Source organism: Formica exsecta, unplaced genomic scaffold (genome assembly GCF_003651465.1).
Source record: "Formica exsecta isolate Colony F162 unplaced genomic scaffold, ASM365146v1 scaffold291, whole genome shotgun sequence".
NCBI lineage: Eukaryota > Metazoa > Arthropoda > Insecta > Hymenoptera > Formicidae > Formica > Formica exsecta.
The window spans coordinates 99,569-126,325 of NW_021850170.1; the positions used below are offsets into that span (position 1 = coordinate 99,569).

Below are 26,757 nucleotides of genomic sequence, written 5' to 3' on the forward strand. Positions count from 1 at the left end.
GTGACGACCTACGGCAGCCACAATATCCATTCGATTATTCGTGTTTATTTGGATTGACAACAATATGGATTACAATGTAATAATTTCAGATTGAAAATAATCCGAGAAAGCGATATTAAAACCGATTATAGTTCGTTCGGAATTAAAATCGATTACTTTTTAATCCGGGCGCGGATTGAACCGATTAAAATCGATTAAAACCGATTAAAACGGATTATGTTTTAATCGGTTTTAATCGACCATTTTTGGCAAGGGGAGGGGACATCTTGCAGAAATAAACATTTTTTTTCCAGGTGAAGGTGTTTAGGAGATTTGAAGGTCATCTTCATATTTTTAAATGGAACCATGCATTTTCGAACACCTACGATTAAAGCCTTTTCCAAGACCGTTTCGATGGTCATGGATATTCAAGGTCACGGACATGAAAAAAGTTGAAAAATGAAAATTTATTGCGAATGTTTCCGAAATAGAATATTCGGGGTTTCATAAATTCAATCAAATCGAAATGTGTTTTTATTTATGTTTCTTGTGTGACCTTGATTTGTGTTACTTTATTTAAGCTACAAAGGTTAGTCAATAACATGATCATTTAATATAAATGTAAACAAACTTCGGTGGAACATTTAGGATTCAATGGAAACAATCCGCATAGTCACAGATAAAAAATATTCTTTATACCGTGCTAGTCTAAATTGTTACGTTACACCGAAGTTTGTTTACATTTATATTAAATGATTATGTTATTGATTAACCTTTGTAACTTAAATGAAGTAACACAGATCAAAGTTATACATCAAATATAAATAATAACATTTCGATTTGATTTGATTAATAAAACCGCAAATATTCTGTTTCGGAAACATTCGCGATAAATTTCCATATTCAACATTTTTTATGTCCATGGCCTTGAATATATTCATGACCATTGAAACTGTCTTCGAAAAGGCTTCAATCTTTTTTAAAAATCCAGATACGCCATTGTAAAGTACATTTGAAACCATAAAACTTTTGTTTAAACAATTTTTTCATATTTCTTTTTGTTTCAATAATATTCGCTTCGGAATGTAAAAACCGATTTTTTCTAAGGGGTTGTTTTCACTCCTGAAACCGATTTTTAGCACCAACAAAAAATCGTTTCGTTATTAGGGACTACTACTCTATAATTATGCAAAGTACTAGATTTTTTTGAATTTTCGCGTTGCCGAAGGTTCCTTGTAAGTAAAGTCGAAACGTTTATTTGAATTAAATACATTTAATTAAAGAGAATTATCTTGGATAAATACAGGGTGTCCCATTTTAAAAGTTCCACCCTCATAACTTTTCAAGATCAACGTTTGAAGGAAAACGACTCGGATAAAAGTTGTAGAGAACAAAGGGGGCTATCTAATAGTGACCTTGGATTTGACATTAGTCATTTGCAAGGTCATTTAAAGGTCATCTTCATTTTTTTAAATGGGACCCCCCTTTTTTATTGCATATTCTTATAGCTTATCTTGAGAGCTTTCCAAAACACTATAAATTAATAAAGTACTTTTTCATTAAGTACTTTTTGAGTTATTTTATATTTTAATCTAGAAATACGCCCGCGTCACTATAAATGCCTCACCCTGTATACAGGGTGAATCACCTAAGACCGGCCTCCCGAATAACTCCTACAGTTTTGGAGATAGGAAGAAATGTTTGAAGTAAAAGTTGTGTGGTATCGAAGGGGACATCTTGCGAAGGTAAACATTTTTTCCTAGGTGGAAGTATTTAAGAGATTTAAAGGTCATCTTCATATTTTTAAATGAGACCATGCATTTTTGAACACCTATGATTGAAGTCTTTTTCTAAGACAATTTCAACAGTCATGGATATTCAAGGTCATGGACATGAAAAAAAGTTGAAAAATGGAAATTTATCGCGAATGTTTCCAAAACAGAATATTTGCGATTTTATTAATCAAATCAAATCGAAATGTTATTATTTATGTTTGATGTGTGATCTTGATCTGTGTTACTTCATTCAAGCTATAAAGGTTAGTCAATAACAAGATCATTTAATATAAATGTAAACAAACTTCGGTGTAACGTAACAATTTAGACTAGCACGGTATAAAGAATATTTTTTATCTGTGACTATGCGGATTGTTTCCATTGAATCCTAAATGTTCCACCGAAGTTTGTTTACATTTATATTAAATGATTATGTTATTGATTAACCTTTGTAACTTAAATGAAGTAACACAGATCAAAGTTATACATCAAATATAAATAATAACATTTCGATTTGATTTGATTAATAAAACCGCAAATATTCTGTTTCGGAAACATTCGCGATAAATTTCCATATTCAACATTTTTTATGTCCATGGCCTTGAATATATTCATGACCATTGAAACTGTCTTCGAAAAGGCTTCAATCGTAGGTGTTCGAAAATGCATGACCCCATTTCAAAATGTGAAGATGATCTTCAAATTTCCCAAGCACCTCCAGCTGGGAAAAAATATTCATCTCCGTAAAATATCTCCCTCGATACCACACAACTTTTATTTCAAACATTTTTTTCTATCTTCAAAACTGTAGGAGTTATTCGGGTGGCCGGTCTTAGATGACTCACCGATTTAAAAAGATCGACCAATTCGCGCAAGTATTACCGCGCGGTGAGAAAGGATGGCCTGATATGGATGGCATTGATATTTGGTTGCTAGGACGCGAGAATCCATCGTTATGTACCCGCTCGTACGTAACTATTGTCATTTGTAAAGCACTCCCCCCAAAACTTTGTCGCGCGCCTACTTTTGAGTTGTCTCTTCTCGCTGCGCGCTTATACTCACGAATTGGTCGATCTTTTTTAATTAATTTCTCAATAATTATTTTGAAAATCGCAAAAAGGTACAGAACTTTTCTTTTCAGTTTGACCCAATCTATTTCCACCTTTCGTTTGGTCACTTACTTGTCGGACACCCTGTATATATACATATATACAGGGTGTTTATGAAGTCTATCCCCATTCCCTATATTTTGGAAACAGTTCAAAATTATGAAAAACCGCGAAATACGTGGTCGATCATTTCGAAGGGTTACTCTTTAACGGGGTTGGGAAAATTGTCTCCCCAAGAGGATGCCTGAGGGGGACCCTAACTCAAGAATTTCAAATGAAACTCCTCATATTGTAGTTTGTAGTATATCGTTTGAAAGGGCATAAAAAAAGAAAATTTTTAGCGCAAACCGGAGGTTGATATGTTGACCCGTTCGGGGATTATTTAGGATCAAAATTCGAAAAAGCCAATTTTCAAAAAATCATTCCAATATTCCCATTTGGAAAATCCTAAAAAAACGTTCGAAGTATGAAAATGTCCGTTTTTTTAAGTTCTTTCCATTAAAAAATTTAGATTTGACTTTGATTTTACAAAACAAAAAAAAAAAAGTGGCATGATCTTGAATTTAACAATTTTCTGCATACCTTTTTAAAAAAAATCAAGGTCAAATTTTAATTTTTTTATGGGAAAGACTTAAAAAGATGAACACTTTCACACTTCAAACATTTTTTTAGGATTTTCCAAATGGGAGTAATAATTTTACCTAACCTTCGGTTTGCGCCAAAAATTTTCTTTCTTTATACCCTTTCAGACGATATACTACAGTATATCGTCTGAAAGGGTATAAAGAAAGAAAATTTTTTACAATATTGGGGGGTGGGGGTCCATCAAAAATTTTTAAGTTGGGGTCCTCTTGGGACACCCTGTTGGGGGGACAACTCTCCCAATTCCTTTAAAAGAGTAGCCCCTCGAAATGATCGAACATGTATTTCGCGGTTTTTCATAATTTTGAACTGTTTCCAAAATATAGGGAATGGGGATAGACTTCATAAACACCCTGTATATATGTATATATACAGGGTGTCCGACAAGTAAGTGACCAAACGAAAGGTGGAAATAGATTGGGTCAAACTGAAAAGAAAAGTTCTGTACCTTTTTGCGATTTTCAAAATAATTATTGAGAAATTAATTAAAAAAGATCGACCAATTCGTGAGTATAAGCGCGCAGCGAGAAGAGACAACTCAAAAGTAGGCGCGCGACAAAGTTTTGGGGGGAGTGCTTTACAAATGACAATAGTTACGTACGAGCGGGTACATAACGATGGATTCTCGCGTCCTAGCAACCAAATATCAATGCCATCCATATCAGGCCATCCTTTCTCACCGCGCGGTAATACTTGCGCGAATTGGTCGATCTTTTTAAATCAATTTCTCAATAATTATTATGAAAATCGCAAAATGGTACAGGACTTTTCTTTTCAGTTTGACCCAATCTATTTCCACCTTTCGTTTGGTCACTTACTTGTCGGACACCCTGTATATATACATATATACAGGGTGTTTATGAAGTCTATCCCCATTCCCTATATTTTGGAAACAGTTCAAAATTATGAAAAACCGCGAAATACATGTTCGATCATTTCGAGGGGCTACTCTTTTAAAGGAATTGGGAGAGTTGTCCCCCCAACAGGGTGTCCCAAGAGGACCCCAACTTAAAAATTTTTGATGGACCCCCACCCCCCAATATTGTAAAAAATTTTCTTTCTTTATACCCTTTCAGACGATATACTACAGTATATCGTCTGAAAGGGTATAAAGAAAGAAAATTTTTGGCGCAAACCGAAGGTTAGGTAAAATTATTACTCCCATTTGGAAAATCCTAAAAAAATGTTTGAAGTGTGAAAGTGTTCATCTTTTTAAGTCTTTCCCATAAAAAAATTAAAATTTGACCTTGATTTTTTTTAAAAAGGTATGCAGAAAATTGTTAAATTCAAGATCATGCCACTTTTTTTTTTTTGTTTTGTAAAATCAAAGTCAAATCTAAATTTTTTAATGGAAAGAACTTAAAAAAACGGACATTTTCATACTTCGAACGTTTTTTTAGGATTTTCCAAATGGGAATATTGGAATGATTTTTTGAAAATTGGCTTTTTCGAATTTTGATCCTAAATAATCCCCGAACGGGTCAACATATCAACCTCCGGTTTGCGCTAAAAATTTTCTTTTTTTATGCCCTTTCAAACGATATACTACAAACTACAATATGAGGAGTTTCATTTGAAATTCTTGAGTTAGGGTCCCCCTCAGGCATCCTCTTGGGGAGACAATTTTCCCAACCCCGTTAAAGAGTAACCCTTCGAAATGATCGACCACGTATTTCGCGGTTTTTCATAATTTTGAACTGTTTCCAAAATATAGGGAATGGGGATAGACTTCATAAACACCCTGTATATATGTATATATACAGGGTGTCCGACAAGTAAGTGACCAAACGAAAGGTGGAAATAGATTGGGTCAAACTGAAAAGAAAAGTTCTGTACCTTTTTGCGATTTTCAAAATAATTATTGAGAAATTAATTAAAAAAGATCGACCAATTCGTGAGTATAAGCGCGCAGCGAGAAGAGACAACTCAAAAGTAGGCGCGCGACAAAGTTTTGGGNNNNTAAGAAAAAGTATGTAATTATTTACGATGTATTTTTTAAAACAATTATTTGTTTTTTTTACCCTAATTGATTTGTCTCATTATTCTGTACATAAAAGTATTTATGTAAGATTATCGAAAACTAAATATTTTACGAGATATTTTATTTTTTATATCAAAATATGTCAGAATAAAATATAAAATAACTCAAAAAGTACTTAATGAAAAAATACTTTATTATAGTGTTTTGAAAAGCTCTTGAATTAAGCTACAAGAATATGCAATAAAAAGTAGGCAGTTCCATTTAAGAAATTGAAAGTGACCTTCATGTGACCTTCAAATGACTATCCAAGGTCACATCAATGGCACCATCTTATGTCCCTCTTCGAACCAAACAACTTTTGTCTGAAATATTTTTTAATATCTCGCTTCGTTTCCGAGAAATACGCCCGCGTCACTATAAATGCCTCACCCTGTATACAGGGTGAATCACCTAAGACCGGCCTCCCGAATAACTCCTACAGTTTTGGAGATAGGAAGAAATGTTTGAAGTAAAAGTTGTGTGGTATCGAAGGGGACATCTTGCGAAGGTAAACATTTTTTCCTAGGTGGAAGTATTTAAGAGATTTAAAGGTCATCTTCATATTTTTAAATGAGACCATGCATTTTTGAACACCTATGATTGAAGTCTTTTTCTAAGACAATTTCAACAGTCATGGATATTCAAGGTCATGGACATGAAAAAAAGTTGAAAAATGGAAATTTATCGCGAATGTTTCCAAAACAGAATATTTGCGATTTTATTAATCAAATCAAATCGAAATGTTATTATTTATGTTTGATGTGTGATCTTGATCTGTGTTACTTCATTCAAGCTATAAAGGTTAGTCAATAACAAGATCATTTAATATAAATGTAAACAAACTTCGGTGGAACATTTAGGATTCAATGGAAACAATCCGCATAGTCACAGATAAAAAATATTCTTTATACCGTGCTAGTCTAAATTGTTACTTTTGAGTTGTCTCTTCTCGCTGCGCGCTTATACTCACGAATTGGTCGATCTTTTTTAATTAATTTCTCAATAATTATTTTGAAAATCGCAAAAAGGTACAGAACTTTTCTTTTCAGTTTGACCCAATCTATTTCCACCTTTCGTTTGGTCACTTACTTGTCGGACACCCTGTATATATACATATATACAGGGTGTTTATGAAGTCTATCCCCATTCCCTATATTTTGGAAACAGTTCAAAATTATGAAAAACCGCGAAATACGTGGTCGATCATTTCGAAGGGTTACTCTTTAACGGGGTTGGGAAAATTGTCTCCCCAAGAGGATGCCTGAGGGGGACCCTAACTCAAGAATTTCAAATGAAACTCCTCATATTGTAGTTTGTAGTATATCGTTTGAAAGGGCATAAAAAAAGAAAATTTTTAGCGCAAACCGGAGGTTGATATGTTGACCCGTTCGGGGATTATTTAGGATCAAAATTCGAAAAAGCCAATTTTCAAAAAATCATTCCAATATTCCCATTTGGAAAATCCTAAAAAAACGTTCGAAGTATGAAAATGTCCGTTTTTTTAAGTTCTTTCCATTAAAAAATTTAGATTTGACTTTGATTTTACAAAACAAAAAAAAAAATTGGCATGATCTTGAATTTAACAATTTTCTGCATACCTTTTTAAAAAAAATCAAGGTCAAATTTTAATTTTTTTATGGGAAAGACTTAAAAAGATGAACACTTTCACACTTCAAACATTTTTTTAGGATTTTCCAAATGGGAGTAATAATTTTACCTAACCTTCGGTTTGCGCCAAAAATTTTCTTTCTTTATACCCTTTCAGACGATATACTGTAGTATATCGTCTGAAAGGGTATAAAGAAAGAAAATTTTTTACAATATTGGGGGGTGGGGGTCCATCAAAAATTTTTAAGTTGGGGTCCTCTTGGGACACCCTGTTGGGGGGACAACTCTCCCAATTCCTTTAAAAGAGTAGCCCCTCGAAATGATCGAACATGTATTTCGCGGTTTTTCATAATTTTGAACCGTTTCCGAAATATTGGGGGGTGGGAATAGATTTTATAGACATACAGGATGTATGTATATACACATATATTTGGTTTCATATCTCTAAGTATACTATCGATTTCGGAAAGTAGATGAAGTCCTATAGATTTAAACAGGTCATTTAACCATTAAACATTTATGTATTAGGTTTTTAGATAACGTAGAAGACATAGTGTAAAATTTTTTAATATGCTGACAATGTCGCAATTTTCTCTTCATTACACTTGATTCTAAACAAATTGAATTAGTAGAAGATGTTATATAGAAGGCTAAAATAATACTCGAAAATCTATAATTAGAGTTATTCACGATTAAGACCAAATTCTGTATGTTTTTGTATGAAAACGGACTAAATGAGAACTTAAATATTACTCTTACTTAGTGATTCATGCATTTTTATATCTCTAAAGATACAATTTTTTGGAATTAATCTTACATCTTTACTTTAAATTGGATTCTACAACTTTAACATATTTGGAACACCTACCGAAGTCCTCTAAAAACCATTAAATATATAATATAAAACATACCTGATGGGAAAGCTGACCTATTGATCTTTCTGACTAACAAGGAACCTTCGGCAACGCGAAAATTCAAAAAAATCTGAAACTTTGCATAATTATAGAGTAGTAGTCCCTAAGGTTGTTTTCACCCTTGAAACCGATTTTTATCACCAACAAAAAATTGTTTCGTTATTAGGGACTACTACTCTATAATTATGCAAAGTTTCAGATTTTTTTAAATTCTCGCGTTGCCGAAGGTTCCTTGTAAATTATATTTCTTTGATTTGCTCCAGAATTGAGTATGGAGGGTTCCCTTTTCACGGACTATTCAAATAGATCACTTTAACACTAACAATAAACCGTGATTTAAAGCTTTCAGATTAGTTTTTGGATACAGAAACTTTATTTCTACTAATATTATCTTAGCACAATTTAAAGAAATTTCTTTAATATCTACCATATAAACTATATATGGAAGAACTTTCTTTCAAAATCCTTTAAATATAATCAAAATTTTTTTCTAGTTGGAAGTTGGAAGATGACAAATACATTACTATGGCGTACACAAACTTTCTAATATCAGTTCATAATATCTAAGGAAAAGCATTAAAATTGTCAAACTTTAATTTTTGTTATATCTCCTAACTCGGAAGGCAATGGCAAACCACCGAGAGTATCTTGCCTAGTAAAACCTCTTAAATCTAAGCCGTTCGGAACCGGCGTTAAATTGTATGCTGCGAAATGGCGCACACCGTAGACATATGTAGAGGTCGCCGACGTCGGGGAGACCCGACAGGGCACGTAGAATAGAATATATCTTCTAAACCAATGCTGTTCCCTACTTGATGTTTCGGGGAATTACTCAAAACAACTTCCCCTATAACATATCTAAGTAGCGATAAAATCGATGAGAGTGACTTTTGTGTATATTTATCACATTTGTTAAGCCACCTTAGCTTAGTGGCCTCTTAACCAATCACAAGCTTTTCTGAGATTGGCTGGACACACACCATACACACGCTTACACACATCAGTACACGCATCTCATGCATAACCAATACAATACATAGTGTCATATATAAATTTTTTTCTTGTGTCCAGAATATATGAGGTGGTATTCCTGCCAAGGGCTTGCAGTTCAAAAATACTTAACACGTATTTTACTTATTCGGAAAAAAATAATCAACTAAAAAACAATAGATTTATCACTTTCCGAGTACAATTTTTTTTTATTTTTCGAGGATGTATAAAGTGGTATTTCCGATTTTCTAAGAAATTAAAGCTTAAAAATTTGGGTGACAAATCCAAAAATTTTAAATGTGGGATGCGAAAGTTTGCAAATAGCTTCTAATTTTAAAATATTTAATCTTTTATTTTACTGTTGTGGGGGAGAGGGTCAATTGGACAAAGTAATTAAATTCTTTGATCTAAAAAAGACCAATAAACAAACAAACTTAACAAAGCTAGTACCCTGCCAATCCTTGACTCTATTTGGTCATATTTGAAGGTTTGTTTGATTCATAAGTTTGAGAGGATTTGTTATGACTCTCATTAGGATCTCGTAAAGTACGGTTTAGTATGTAGCATATGTAGGTATACATACAGGGTGTTCTAGACCACCCGTACACCCCTTTTCTTTCAAAAACTAAGCATTTTAGAGAAAAACGTTTTGTACAAAAATTGTATGGTTTTGAGGGGAACGTAAATGGTGTCATTGGTTTGACCTTGGACGGCATCGTTAAGGTCAAGTCAAGGACACCTTTAATTTCTTAAATGGAATCCTCTATTTTTTATTGCATATTCTTGTAGCTTATCTCGAGAGCTTTCCAAAACACTATAATAAAGTAGTTTCTCATTAAGTACTTTTTGAGTTATTTTATATTTTAATCTGACACACATATTTTGATATAAAAAAATATCTCGTAAAATATTTAGTTTTCGATAAGCTATAAGAATATGCAATAAAAAATAGGGGATTCCATTTAAGAAATTAAAGGTGTCCTTGACTTGACCTTAACGATGCTATCCAAGGTCAAACCAATGACACCATCTTATGTTTTCCTCAAAATCATACAATTTTTGTTTAAAACGTTTTTCTCTAAAATGCTTAGTTTTTGAAAGAAAAGGGATGTACGGGTGGTCTAGGATACCCTGTATATAAAGGGTGTCTCACAACCTCCGTACAATATTTTAATAGCGTATTCTAGAGGCAAAATGGAGTAAAAAATCTTAATAGAAAAATATTGAGGTTACAATAGTTTTTAAGTTATAAGTGATCAAAGTTTGCCAATAATATTGCGTAGAATTTGCGCCCTCAGGCTCGTAACTACATTTACACACGTACTGATCTGTCATCTGTTATTGCTGACAGATAAAATAAATAAATTATATATATATATATATATATATATATATATATATATATATATATATATATATATATATATATATATATATATATATATATATATATATATATATATATATATATATATATATATATATATATATATATATATATATATATATATATATATATATATATATATATATATATATATATATATATATATATATGTGTGTGTGTGTGCGTGCGCGCGCATATATGTGTGTACATATATATTGTTGCGCCCGTGGATCCATATCGATAAATGTATCTTAAACGCGCGCGCCGGTACTCGTATTTCTAAATGTGCACGCACTCGCGAAATATAAGGAATACTCTTTCTATAACACAAGAACTCTTTAATAAAATATAACACGCACAAGAAATTCACATGCAAATAATAATAGAACCGAGCTGTAGTCAATACGTCCGCACAGTTGACCGTTGTTCCAACTCTAATATATCTGCCATTGGCCGCATTCAGCAGAGAAAGCGCTCAGTTATCATCTTGTCAACAATCGACGTTGATTTGTTTCTAAAAGTAAGAGCCAATCACGTTCAATTGCTACTGAACAATTTTCTTTGCTGAACGCGACCATTGTTGTTAAACAATTCCTCGGCAATGCACTTGGAGACGATCTCTTGGATAACAAAGTATTAACAACAAGTTTAACCGCTTAAATTAATATAGATATGTATTGATATATTTATATTTGTTAAGAATTTGCATCTTTTGGATTACAATTCTGCTGAAAAAAAGCTTTGCTTCAGCTGCAAGTTTGATTCGAAGTCCCTCTTTTGGTAATTGTTTACCTCGCTGATGACCTTGACTTTGACATATGTTGTAAAGGTGAGGATTTTGATTGTTGATTAACGTTTACTTTGTTTTAATTGGCAGTTTCGTACAGTTTTTGAGATATTTAACAAAAAAGTTTACTGTGTAGAATGTAATTTTTTAACACTCCGCCCTCACCCAAAGAAAACTAACCTAACCCAAATCTAATCCTACCCAGATAGCCAAGAATGTTAAAATCACGTTTTGCCAAAGCTTTGCAACAAGGGATGCTTTAATTTTGACAACAATTGTGTAGCAAACATCTATCTTGTTTTGGTTTGTCAAAAAGTTTGAAGCAAATTGACGGCAAAATTTTTCGTTTCACGATGCTGTAAATAATAGAAAAAAGCTTGCCCGTAAATTTTACGCATAGAAGAACACATATGACGCTATTCACGGTGTAACACAAACTTTACGTCAATTAGTAGCAAATCTTGTTATACACGCTATAATAGCAAATTTACGACAAGAACAGAACAAATCTTATTGTACACGATATGATAACACATTTATGGAAAGAACAGAGCAAAGTATACTCTGGCACAACGAGACGCAAAGTTCACGCAAATAACAAACCTTGCCATGCACGGCATGACAGCAAATTTACAACTTTACTTTATTACAAACTTTACAAAAATATAGTATTCTGCCGAGCCTTCGTTTATTCATCGCTATGCGACGCGCTATATGCATCCATCTCGTATTTGATTTGTAGTCATGATGTATATAAAGCTTGCAAAGAGCAACTGGTAGAAGATTAAAAATATAATTATTTCTATCAGTTCAATTACTGATACAATCCCAACATAGGGAATTCAGATATTGGACTGAATGGCCGCGTTCAGCAGAGAAAGCGCTTAGTTATCGTCTTGTCAACACTCGACGTTGATTCGTTGGTTCTAAAAGTAAGAACCAATCTCACACTATTGCGACAAGCTTTGCCAGCAAAAGCTAAGCTTTTTGCGGACAAACCTTGTCACAATTTTGCTGTAAAGGCATGCTCGGGTTTGCTGCAAACTTTGCGCAAAGTTTGCATCATTTTGCTTGCTGGGTACTTATCTTACAACTAATTTTAATTTTAAATTAGAAATAAGCAAAGTTGGGTAGTAACTAGTTAAACAGTTAAAAATTAAGTTAAAAAGTTAATAACTTTTAACTAAACTTATGCAGTAAGCAAAATGTTAGCAGTCTGCCAGCACTTTGCGAGCAGATTCAAGCAGAATATTGCAGCATATTGGCATCAACTGCGTCCACATTAAGCTTCTGTTCTGCCGGCAAAACCTGTCGACATAAGCCGACAACAAATTGACGGCAGAAATCGAGCAGGATCTGCGCAACGCAGTTAGATGCCAGATTGGCGGCAGAAACCGATCAGGATCTGCGCAACTCAGATTGACGTCAGATTAGTGGCAGAAATCGAGCAGGATCTGCCGTCATAATTTAAATTTAAATAGAATAGCAGGCATTTAAATGCTTCATTAATTTACATTGCTCGTTTCGCTTAAAAGATAATAAATGAGATATACAATGTATGTAATATATCTTTGTTTTATTGAGACAAAAAATGTTAAATTTTGGTCACAAAATGACCAAATAGACGTCCTAAATTAGGTCTCATGAGACTCGAAAATGACGTCAATAATTGATATGTCACATTCACAGGACTTCATTTGCTGACGTTTATATTAATAACATATAAATATATAATATTAATAACATATATTAATGCTCATGACAAGAACTTGAATACGAGTATACAAAGTGAATAATGCACCGCATAGCGGTAAGCGAATAAAATATACTATTTCAATAAATTATATAAATAGCTAAAAGCTGCATATTTTGCTCGATTTCTGCTGTCAATTTGTCATCAGATTACGCGCGCGCAGATCTTGCGCGGTTTCTGCCGCCAATCTGGCATCAAACTGCATTGCGCAGATCTTGCTCGGTTTCTGCTGCCAATCTGCTATGATGATTCTGTGTAAATCCTGCTCGGTTTCTGCTACTGATCTGCTGTTAAATTATGTCAGCAAGTTCTATAATATTTTTGCTGACATTCTGCTATCATTATCTGATATAACAGATTTTGTATACAATCTGCAGTCTTTCTGCTGACAAAAATTTGTAGCAGACGTTTGATAAAATCTGTTCGAACAGACTTTGCTGACTAATTTTAAACATTTTTACTTTTAACTTAAACTAGTTATTTTTAAATGCATTAACGTTAACTTATTAACTTTTTTTATACAAATTAAAATAATTTATCAATATTAAAGTCGTATGAAAATGGTTGATCGTAATGCGAATATTTCATTTGTCGTACAAGTTTGTCAGATGTGTCGATTCGCTGTTGGATAAAGAATTAACTTTTACCTTTAATGAGTTAATAATTTTTTAATTTTACTTTAACTGAGTTAATTTTTGTTTCAGTAACTTTTAATGTAAACTTAGTTAATTTTTGGAGCATTAACTTTAAACTTAACCTAGTCAGTTAAAAAAAAAATTATCTTACCCAACCTTGGAAATAAACGGTAAATATGCATATTAGGTTACACCTCACCGATGACTTTGACCTTGACATATGTTGTCAAGGACATAACCCTGAGTAATTTTCTTTATAACTTAACCGGCGGTCTCTTATAGTTTCTGAGATATTTAAAGTTAACATTTGGGTAATAATATAGAGACAGAGAGACAGTCCGCCCCACAATTGTTGCATGGATGAGAAAGTATATGCGTGGACGCAGGGAGTTCCGCCCCCCCCCCCTACGGGGGGGCTCCACTTCCGGAAGATATAACCTAACCCAAACCTATTTCTGATTTAAAACTAAAATTTGGTTTGGGTTAGGTTATATCTTCTGGAAGTGGAGCCCCCCCGCAGGGGGGGCGGAACCCACTGCGTCCACGCATATACTTTCTCATCCATATGTAAAAAAACACTTTTTCCACGTCTGATCTACGTAAATACAATGTAAACAATCTTTATTTTTATTTATTTTATAATAGAAAAATTATTAGAATTGTGAAATCATAACTTTAAATATCTCAGAAACTATAAGAGATCGCCGGTTAAGTTATAAGGAAAAGTCACTCAGGGTTATGTCCTTGACAACATATGTCAAGGTCAAAGTCATCGGTGAGGTGTAACCTAATATGCATATTTACCTTTGTTAAACATTCGAAATTGATATACATATATTAACAGTATTGTTATTGTTAGTTTTTTGTTACTAACTTTTTATTACTATGTAGGCATATAAATGTAAATATAAATATTCACTCGCGCGCGCAGGTGTGTGTGTGTGTGTGTGAGAGAGAGAGAGAGAGAGAGAGAGAGAGATGTAGACATTTGAAATATATTGTAAATAAATATCTAATACAGAAGTAGTTTATGTATAGATGAATAGATGTTTAATAAATACTGTATTAAATGTACATGGTCTCAGAAAAATACGTTCTATTCAATAAACTTTTTTTGTTGAATATCTCAAAAACCATACGAAACCGTTCAATTAAAACAAAGTAAACATTAATTAACATCCTTACTCTTATAACATATGTCAAGGTCAAGATCATCGGCAAGGTGTCCGTTAATGTAAACAAATACCTCTCTAGAATGCGTTTTAGAACCCTCCCAGTAAGCAAAATGCGCGCAATATGCCAGCAGATTGGCAACAGATTTCCTCAGTTCTTGCTAGCAATTTGGCATCTGTTATGTCCGCATTAGGCTAATGATCTGCCAGCAGAGCCTACTCACAGAATCTTACTTTGGTTACCATAGATCGTTCCAAAACCTTCGGTACGATTGTGCGTTAATCCTATATCACCATTCCAAAACGCTCAGTTGATCGATCACGAAGATGACTTTTATGATCTTCCAAAATCGAGAAGTTGTGATGGTTACCAAGGCAAAGCGCGGGAAAAATACAAACGGGTCTACAATAGATGTAGTAAGTTTTTAGCCTTCTGCTCTAATTCTTAAAATATGATATAATTTCCATTCAGAAATGTTTCCCGCACTGCCTGAAGCTCTATTCTCTAAGCTTCAAGCGAACTAGCCAGATTCCAGTTCTTAAAGCTCACGATTTAAAACTTTCGAGCGATATAATTCTATAAAGCCTAAAGACTTTACACCTATTGTAGACCCAGGCTAAGCGAATTTCAGTTAGTCTGAGGAATTTTTAATATGTCTACTTAAGCAATATTAATTAATATTATCGAATAATAATATAGTATAAAATACATAATTAATATAATATATTAATATTATTGTAAAAATTTATAATATTATAAAATTATAATAATAATATTGGCCTAATTTACATCGATATACTTTAATACGTATTAAGTACTATACTGGCCAGTCATAGCCATTCCTCTAAAAAATGAAATGGTTGTGATTGGTCAGTATAGTATTTAGTACGTATTAAAGTATATCGGTATAAACTGGGCCACTGTCGTGTCGTCAAATCCGTTTCAAAATAACTGCTACCCTGGTTTACCACATCCCTTCCATGCCTTAAATTTCCGAGGTTGACTAAGAGTAAGTTTTGGAACGTACCCCTCTGTGTGTGTGTGTGTGTGTGTGTGTGTGCGTGTGCGTGCGTGCGTGTGTGTGTGCGCGCGCGCGCGTGTGTGTAGTGGGCGTGGGTGTGTGTATGTGTGCATGCGTGCGCGAGTGCTTTTATTATATATATGTATATAAAAAACATTGAATTCAAAAGTATCATTACGCCCCATTTTGACAATTATTTTGAATTCTCTTTCTCTCTCTCACCTTTCCACAATAATTGAAAGTTAAATTTGACGAATGATATTGTTGACTTATATTTAGAAACACCAGCATGCTTCTCAGCAAGACTAACAACCCGACTGGGCGCACGGCTTATCTGTCAACACGATGGAACATATGCACCGATTCAATGTCACATAGAGACTGGGTATTGTTGGTGTGTAACACCGCAAGGTCGGCCGTTACCCGATACATCAGTAAGACACCAAAAACCAAGATGTTTGAGATTCGACTCCAAATCTCCTGCTTCTACTAGGAACGGTCTAACGCGCCATTCGCCAAGAAAACAACGGCGGCAGTATAATAGCAACAGACAACGTAATACTTGCGATCGAACGGAAAAGTCCAAATTCAATGAAAATCTCATTGAAAATTTCAAAATTGAATACAGGCGGATTAATATATCCATTGACGGTAAGTAGTATAAAATTGCTCAAAAAGAATAACCTAATTCATATAATAATCTGGTTGAACAGAAAGAGAAATGAGAAGGATTAACTAAAGTTAATTTTTAAGTAAACAGGTGCTTTTATAAGAATATATTGATGAAAATTCTCTAATATACAATCATAAAAAAAGTACTCATAAATTTTTATTCTTTTTATAGAGTTTTTAATATAAATTTTTATTGGTTTTTTAATATAATTTTAATATAAAATTTTATTATCTAAAAAGGCTTAACCTTATACTTTTTCATGCATAAATTTCATGTATATTTTATTCTAATAAACATTATAATATCTAATCGAAAATATTTTTACAATAAGACAGATTTTTCTAAAATATGCGAAATAAAACAATATAATTTGGTTTCAAGTAAATATAATTTCAAACAATTTTTTATATAATTTCCAATGATTTTTATTTTAATATTAGTATTTGGTGGATAAATAAACGGCCGCTGGCGTATACCACGTCTTTTCATAACTAAAACTAAAACTCGCGCGCGCCTGCGCGCGGATGTAGTACTACGTTTTTTCATAGCTAAAACGGAAAGACATTAACGTTGCAGCGATCTTTAGGGTAAATATTGACAAAAGGGGACCCAGCCCCAATGACCTTGACCTTGACATATGTTGTCAAGATCATCGCCCTAAGTAACTCTCAAAAGGTTATAGCCGTCGCTCGTTGTTAATTGAAAAGTTATTAATAAAAAAAGTTTACTAACTAAAACGTGATTTTTCTGACACTATGTACATTTAATAGAGCGTATCTTAGCAGAATCATTTATTTATGTGTAATAAATCGGACACATAGGCGGGGGAGGGGCTCCGCCCCTTCCCCTGCACTCGCTCCCCAAAAAAAAACTAACCTAACCCAACCCATGTTCAAGGAGTTTAAAGTTAACGTTTTGTTAACGAATAATAAAGTTAACAAAATAAAGTTAAAAATAACAAAATAAAACAAATGAAATCAAAAATAGATTTGGGTTAGGTTATATCTTCCGGAAGTGGAGCCTCCCCGTAGGAGGGGCGGAGCTCACTGTATCTTCGCATATACTTTACAAAGCAAAGCGAGATCTATCTCACAATTGTCGTGTGGATGAAAAAGTGTATGTGTGGATGCAGTGGGTTCCGTGCCCCCCCCCCCCTACGGGGAGCTCCACTTCCGGAAGATATAACCTAACCCAAACCTTTTTCTGATTTAAAACTAAAATTTGGTTTGGGTTAGGTTATATCTTCCGGAAGTGGAGCCTCCCCGTAGGAGGGGCGGAGCTCACTGTATCTTCGCATATACTTTACAAAGCAAAGCGAGGTCCACCCCATAATTATTGTGTGGATGGAAAAGTGTATGCGGGGATTCAGTGGGTTCCGCCCCCCCCCTTCGGGGGGGGGACTCCACTTCCGGAAGATATAACCTAACCCAAACCTATTTCTATGATTTCTGATTTTTATACACTTCTTCTTGTACGCGGTGTCAGATAATCACGTTCCATTCATTAAACTTATTTTGTTAATAACTTATAATTTTTTGACACCATGTACATTTAAGAAACATCCCCCGCCCATTTTTTCACTTCATACACACACATGCCATATATATTGTGTATATGTGTGTATACTTCTCAATATTAATGTCAGAAAATTACGCTTGATTCGTTAAACTTATTTTGTTAATAACTTTTTAATAAACAATGAGCGACAGCTACAACTTTTTGAAAGTTACTCAGGAGCATGTCCTTGACAACATATATCAAGGTCAAGGTCATTGGGACTGGGTCCCCTTTTGTCAATATTTACCATCAAAATATTTCTAACGCACACCCAAGTCATCTTCTTACACAGTTTCCACTAACATATAAGCACTTTTGCCATCAGACTGGCATTTCCTTTTTAGTTCCGTGTCAAAAAATAGTTCGGAAAAAGTTTGGTTTATATTTGACTGCCCCTCATAGAATAATAATTAATTTGAAGTATGATAATCAAAAGCTAATTTTCAAAATTTTATTCTTGTTTTAATTGGGTAAGTGCTATTTAGGTGCTAATTTGGTGCTGTATTCCTAATTTTAGTGCTCAAACCATTTAAATGGAATTCGCGATTTAAAGTGGAGGTGCTATCTTTCATCAAGGTAGCACCTCCATTATTAAATACTTGCACAAAATCAAAAAGTAAATATATCAGAATTAAGTGCTTTTTAAGTGCTTTTAAGAACAATTAACAAAATTTAGTTATTTATTATAATTTAGAAGATATCAGCTAACAAGGACAGAATACGTATACAAATAAAGTACTTGAAAAAATCGAGATAAAAGATCGGTTCTGGCCTTGAAATATTCCCTGATTTTAGTGCTCAGAAAACATATAAAGATTGATTTTAGTGCTCAGTTCTTATCGCAAAAAATTCATACTTAATCTACCGAATAACTAAACTAACAAGAATAAAATACAGGATCCTTATCAATATAATTTTTCTATCATTTCATGTTTTGCGGTACGTAACACTTCAGAACTATATAATCTGCATTTATTAAATCAAAATCTAATTTTTTATGTTTTGTGAGTACTAAAATCAGGGAATATTTCAAGACCAGAACCGATGCTTTATCTCGATTTTTTAAATTACTTTATTCTTGTTAGTTTAGTTATTTGGTAGATTAAGTATGAATTTTTCGCGACAGGGACTGAGCACCAAAATCTAATCTATATATACAGGGTGAGTTATTTTAATCAACGCACGCAAATATCTCGTAAAGTAAGCAAGATGGAAAAAAATATTTTATACAAAAGTTGTAGGGTTCAGAGGGGGACACATGATGAAAATATGGACTTGACCTTGAGTGACCACATGAGTGGCCTTTTCAAGGCCAAGTCAATGTGATCGATATTTTCTTAAATGGAATCCCCCATTTTTTATTACATATTCTTGTAGCTTATCTCGAAAGCTTTTCAAAACACTATAATAAAGTATTTTTTCATTAAGTACTTTTTGAGTTATTTTATATTTTATTCTGACATATTTTGATATAAAAAATAAAATATCTCGTAAAATATTCAGTTTTTGATAATCTTACCGTAATACTTTTATGTACAGAATAATGAGACAAATCAATTAGTAAAAAAAAAATAATTGTTTTTAAGAAAAAGTATGTAATTATTTACTATGTATTTTTTTAAACAATTATTTGTTTTTTTTCTTTACACTACAAGAATATGCAATAAAAAATGGGGGGTTCCATTTAAAAAATATCGATCACATTGACTTGGCCTTGAAAAGGTCACTCAAGGTCAAGTCCATATTTTCATCATGTGTCCCCCTCTGAACCCTACAACTTTTGTCAGAAACATTTTTTGATATCTCACTTCGTTTCCGAAAAATATGCCCGCGTCACTATAAATGCCGCACCCTGTATACTTATACATATTACATGGTATACTATATACTATATAATATGTATATGCGTGTATTTAATTTTTTAAATATTTTTTGATCGTTCTTGGGTCAAAGAAAATACGACCGTTTAATGATTTGCGCAGGAATCTAAACGCAGACACGTGTCGCAATGTTCTGCGTGACCAAACGGAGCACGTAACCAAAAATCTCGTTGGTTTTAATAAGCAGGTCGGTTAGTCTCGTGTTCACGGCGGAAGCCGCAAAGAGACGCGCGAGCACAGACGGAGGAACGATTTTTTGACATAACCATAGTCTCGGCACGTCACAGATAATGACTCTTGAAATCGGCGCGTTCCCGTTTCTTCTTCTAAGGCCGCGGCACGAGAACGAAGCGACGGTGAGAGGAGAGGGGAAAAGGGGGGAGGGGGAGAGGAGGATTATATGGAAAACCTATACCTGTACACGGTTGTGTCCCGTCGAGAAGGCGTAAACGCCTCTCGAGATCCCGTCTCGTCGAGGGACATTTATTTCCTCTACAAGTTTGATCGAGGCAGACGGTTGTTCGACACGGCCAACTTGGTGATATCGGGGAGACAAATCCGCATTCCTTGTCGGGGAGGACGCGGTACGCAAGAAGCCGTCGTCGCGGATCGATCGACGCGACGCACATCTACGCACACACGCACGTACGCCGGGACAAAATGATCGGTGGCGACAATTTGTGTCTTTGAGTGACGAGATCCCGCGAACGTGGTTACGGCTGATGTAAAGATTTCTTACGCGCGCGGCGAACCGAGAATCTTCTTTTTCCTTCGTATATCGTACAATGGGGACAGGGGAGAGGAAATAAATCTAAACGCTTCGCTCGAGAGATATTTACGAGTTTTAAGAATTGATTATTTATTATTGTAAAAAGACACCCCTCAACGCATTCGAATTTGCATCCTGAAATATATATCGCTAGTCTAGATTATAAACAGGTATATATATTATATCTGAAATGATATCGGCGTTACGTTATCAATAGTCAACCTCCTTCCTTCACCTAACGATCCTAAGTCGCACCCGGAGCTAATTTGCATAAGTTTCGGAGCCGGACGTCCGTCGCGCGTATACATATATCGGGTCGCGAAAACACATTATGGTAGAATGCCAGGACGATAAAATGTGTTTTGCATCTAATCGCCAGACGCCAATCGTAAACGTCAATCGTTTGTCCTAAAATTTATATATAACAAATCGCAATTACAACCGGGGACACGTCCGCCGCCTCACATCGGGGCCTCGGATCAGCCTTCGATCTACCACATTTTTTTCTCTCTCCTCTCTCTTTCTCTCTCTCTCTATGCGTGAATGCGAATTATGAATAGAAAAATTATAAAAATAAATTATAGCAAAAAATAGTGGATTAATGGTGAATAAATAATAATGGTGGATTAACGGTAAGTACGTCAATCGTAAAAAAAATATGTGAATAAATAATAAAAAATATAACATCTATTATATGCTAGGTAAAGTATTGAAGACGGATAGACTCAGAAGCCCGCGCGAAGCGCGGGCCTATAAGCTAGTTTTTTATATTTTGTGAGCACTAAAATCAGGGAATATTTCAAGGCCAGAACCGATGCTTTATCTTGATTTTTTAAAGTACTTTATTCTTGTTATTAAGCTACTAATTCTGATATATTTACTTTTTGATTTTGTGCAAGTATTTAATAATGGGTTTGCTAGCTTGATGAAAGCTAGCACCTCCACTTTAAATCGCGAATTCCAGCTAAATGGTTTGAGCACTAAAATTAGCACCTAAATAGCACTTAATTTTGGTATATATTTTATTTTAATTTATTGTGGTGGGGGTGCTAACTTAATGAGGATGCGGAACCTAGCGGCTTTTTAAGATCGCGGCAAAATTGCCAGTCGCGAATATGTTAATATTCATAATTCCAGTAAATATGCGTATTTATCGGGGGGACGCGAGACATATTAAATAATTTTAAACATACAGTATATAAAAAACAGGTAAAGTATTTATTTAAATTGTGAGATAATATAGTTTCTATAAAGAAAATAATGGCTGCTATTGTCATTAAATTTAAATAGAAAAATGTACATATTATAATTATGCTAACATTTTACGATACAAATTAAATTTATTTAGGCAAAACATTGTTTCCAATTTACAACATATTGAGAATTAGAACATCCAGAGTATTAAAAATTATATTAAGAATACATATACAAACTTCGGAATTGTATTCACATATTCAAAAATAAAAAACAAATTTTTATAAAAATGTTTTGTAAAGTCTTTTTTGGTATTAAGAATATTAAAATAAGACAAAGATAAACAAGCTCTCGCAAATACATCTTTTTAGATTTTAATTAAACCTTAAGCAGTTAACTGGTAAGCCCTTGAGCCGTTTTCCAAAACTGGTAAGATTGATTACGTTTCAAAAATCGGTACAATCGTTTTTGAGGTTGCTGATTTTGAATCTGGAGTCGTAATTTTGATATCGCGCATCCTTGAAACCATACATCCACACCGAACCTAATTTTTTGCAACATCTGTTAGAATTCAGAAACTAGTCCAGTCGGCGGAATTGACACAAAATTAACACAAAATCTTAAAAAAAAATCTTTAAAAAAACATAAAACCTCAAAAAAATTTTTTTTTTAATTTGAAACAAGCTGAAAATTGTGCAAATTAGAAATTTGCACATTGCTTCCTCATAGAGGAAGCAAATTCAATACCAACTATCCTTTAATGATACTCTATCCATATAAAAAGATTTAACTCGGTATCTTAAAATTTGCAAAAGTTAAGACATGTATAGACATTTCTCAAAAAATTCAAAATTTTATAAAAAATGAAGTCTTTCACCGTTCCTCACTAAATTAAATATCAAAGATCCTTTAATAATACTCTATATATAATAATACTATATTTAATAATACTCTAATAATACTCGCGTACACACATACACACATACACACATACACACATACATACATGCAGACATTTTTTAAGAATATGATTTTTCGATGTTTTAGAACATTCTAAGCACACTGGCATAGAAAACTCGACAAAAAATTTTGTCACGAAAACAAATCTTCCTTTATGAGAAAGCAAAATTAAAAAAAAATCTAATAAAAAAAAACAAAAAAAAACGGAGTGTATAAATTCCATCGCAGCCTTCACGTGGCGCACTCTGGGGTCGTGATTTCTTGGTCACCAGCTAATAGCGGGGGTATTTTTTTTGCTTTCGAGCTGTACTTTGGATCACCGTCTCGAAAACCGTTCAAAGAGGGCATTTCAGGCGCCATTAACTGAACGATGACGAATTTGTAGACCCTGAGCTCAGATTCCGATTCAGCGATTCAAAAAACTCTAGTATACCAAGTTTTATCCAGATCCATCGAAATTTATCGGAGTTATTCAATGTGCGCATATATGCGTCATTACCAGTTAACTGCTTAATTAATTAAATCTCAAAAGGTATAGATAAAGAATAATAAATATCAATTTTTTAATATAATTTCAAATAAACTTTATCGAAATATATTTTTGATGGAACAAATAATCGTCAAAATATTTAATGAAAAATATAAATAAAATATTTTAAAAAATCTAGTTTTATAAAATAATAAAATAAGCATTAGAAAAAGATCCAAATATGTTGTGTATATAATTATATATTGTGTATATAATAGACAAAATTAGTCAAGAAAAAATTACAAATAAAACATACATGTTGGTTAAATTCTGGTTTAAATCCTCTTCAGTGTAAATTAAAAATTAAATTAAATAAATATGATAAGTAGCATAATCAAATAATTAGTAACAGGCAATAGGTAAAAAGGTCCACCTAAAGGAAATCCTTCTGTTTTGTCCTGTGAGATAAACCGTAAACTATCACGTCGTATTTCTAAAAACATGTGGAAAGTAGAGACAAAGGACTTAAAAAATTATTTTTTTTACCTATAATATGTGGTGATAGAAATGTTAAAAAACTAATAAAGAATAATAAGAATAGTACGAATATAATAAAGAGACGAAATTCTCTACAGCCACTAATGGGATCGCCGATAGCAAGATCATCGCATATAGGTTTACTTTTTTCTTAAAAGAAGAAATATATTTTATATCCTTAAAAAATAATTGATAAAGTTAGCATATTTAATTTTTTAAGACTAAGGCTGTGTTCCGATATTCACTGCCAGTACTGAAAATCTACAATGTATATGACGTAAACTATATATTTTCAATACTGGCAGTGATCGAAACGCAGCCTATATACAGGGTGAGTCTTTTTAATCTTAACAGGCAAATATCTCAAAACCTGTAAGTTTTAGAAGGAATCTTTTTAGACAAAAGTTGTTCGGTACTGAGGGGGAAAAGAGATAGGAATATTAGTTAGACCTTGGGTGGCATTGTTAAGGTCATATCAAGGTCACATTGAATTTTTTTAATTAAAACCTCTATTTTTTATTGCATATTCTTATAGCCCTTGTCGAGATTTTTTTAAAACTCTAATAAAGTATGTTTTCAATAAGTACTTTTTGAGTTATTTTATATCTTAATCTGACACATATTTTGATATAAAAAATAAAATATCTCGTAAAATATTTAGTTTTCGATAATCTTACCGTAATACTTTTATGTACAGAATAATGAGACAAATCAATTGGTATAAAAAAAAATTGTTTTTGAGAAAAAGTATGTAATTATTTACAATGTATTTTTGGTAAATATGCATATAAGGTCACACCTCACCGATTTTATCGCCACTTAAATATGTTGTAGGGGAGGTTCTTCTGAGTAATTCGCCGCAAGAAAAAAGTGGAGGAAAGCATTCGTTTAGAAGATATGACAAATTAAAGTTTGTGTATGCTGTAATAATCTATTATTTTTTTATTGAAAAAAGCTTACGACTATAACGCGTTGGCGGGGGAGGGGCGGGGCCCCTTTCCCTGCACCCCAATCCGAAAAAATTCCACCCCGAAGCTACAATTTGAGTTATATAACGTAATCCAAACCAAATGTAAAATAGTCGAACCTACCCCCAAAATAGATAAGGGTGATTTCTAATCTTCTTCAAACGGCTTTCGGGCCGATATAACAATATACGTGTCTAATAGTTTTCCATGTACTACTTGTATGCCAAGTTTCAGGAAATTCGCCGTATGACACTTCCCTAGTGTTACTTGTCAGAAGAACCTTCCCTACAACATATTTAAGTGGCGATAAAATCGGTGAGGTGTAACCTTTTATGCATATTTATCGTATTTTTTTAACAATTATTTGTTTTTTTTACACTAATTGATTTCTCTCATTATTCTGTACATAAAAGTATTACGGTAAGATTATCGAAAACTAAATATTTTACGAGATATTTTATTTTTTATATCAAAATATGTCAGATTAAGATATAAAATAACTCAAAAAGTACTTAATGAAAACATACTTTATTATAGAGTTTTGAAAAGGTCTCCACAAGGACTATAAGAATATGCAATAAAAAATAAAGGTTTCAATTTAAAAAATTCAATGTGACTTTGATATGACCTTAACAATGCCACCCAAGGTCTAACTAATATTCCTACCTTCTTTCCCCCTCAAAACCAAACAACTTTTGTCTAAAAGGTTTCCTTCTAAAACTTACAGGTTTTGAGATATTTGCTTGTTAAGATTAAAAAGACTCACCCTGTATATTAAAGACTGTTAAGATATGCGTTAATCTTCTTTAATAGGTGATAAGAATGTCGAAAGAGTGCTGTCATGGAAATTTGGAATTCTGGACAAAGACGGAAATGGTTACTTAGATGCGACAGAGTACAAGGAGCTTAGAAGGCTCGCTAAAAAAGCAGTGAGACCGAAAAAGTGCGCACGAACATTCGCTCGCACGTGCGACCTAAATCGAGACTTAAAGCTATCCAGGCAGGAATGGGGTGCTTGCCTCGCGAATGACTTTACTCGTAAGTTATATACATACATGTCTCTTACACGCATGTCTTTTTTTCATTTGGGTGGACAGTACGTATATACATACATAATAGCGAATAATGCACGTAATTCCTCTAAACCAAATATTACATTCATATAAGTATTAATGCCTTATTACAAATAATATCGTCTTTTTCGATTTAATGCTAAAATATAGATAATATTTATTTGATAATACAATAATGATGATTAATACAATTTTTTAGACATTATTAAAGTAATTATTTAAAAAAGTAATTGCAAATTAAAATCAAAAAACTCTTCGAAAAGATAAGTACTTTTTAATTATTAAATAAAAAGGATAATTATATATATATATTTCTGATTGAAATTTTTTAATAATTTATATTAATTGATTATATTGTAAATGTAAACCATCGATGCGATATACGTATGACGACGGTGTTTGGACATTGTCCACTAATTTGTACAGATTTTACGCGGGTTTTAGTAAGCCTTTTTTCGATTATTAATTTTAATTTGAAATTTGATTGCAACAATAAATGTTATGCATGTTAGGTTTTAAAATTCCTATTTAATTTTTACATATTTATATCCATACTGAAGATGGTCCGAAATGTACATTTTTAATGCATATTCGCTAATATAATTTAATAAAATAATAAGTTCGTGTATTTCATTGCCCCACAATGCTATTTCTGTCCTTGCTTGAGTAAGAGTAGTAGGGATAAAAGCGAATGAGGGGAATATATGTGCATGAAAGAAGGGACTTGCTCGCTTTATCTTCATCTTTCGCTATCAATTCCCACTACATGCCAAAAGAAAGAGACGAAATGCTATTTCTGTCCTTCATATGTTTTCACGCTGACTTTTACGGCAGGGGCCAGCCTATCCTATATGTCTATGCCTCTATGCGTTCAGCATTTCGTC

At 33.2% G+C, this 26,757-nt stretch overlaps 1 protein-coding gene across 1 annotated transcript in view; it reads left to right on the top strand.

Annotated features, from left to right (window-relative positions):
- LOC115237367 (SPARC-related modular calcium-binding protein 2) overlaps positions 1-26,757 on the top strand; it is a 93,729-nt gene that overhangs the window by 39,618 nt on the left and 27,354 nt on the right. Inside the window, exons 3-4 of the mRNA XM_029810363.1 lie at positions 16,073-16,444; positions 25,614-25,838. Of these exons, the coding sequence (XP_029666223.1) occupies positions 16,073-16,444; positions 25,614-25,838 (597 nt within the window). The remainder of the gene's footprint in view (positions 1-16,072; positions 16,445-25,613; positions 25,839-26,757) is intronic.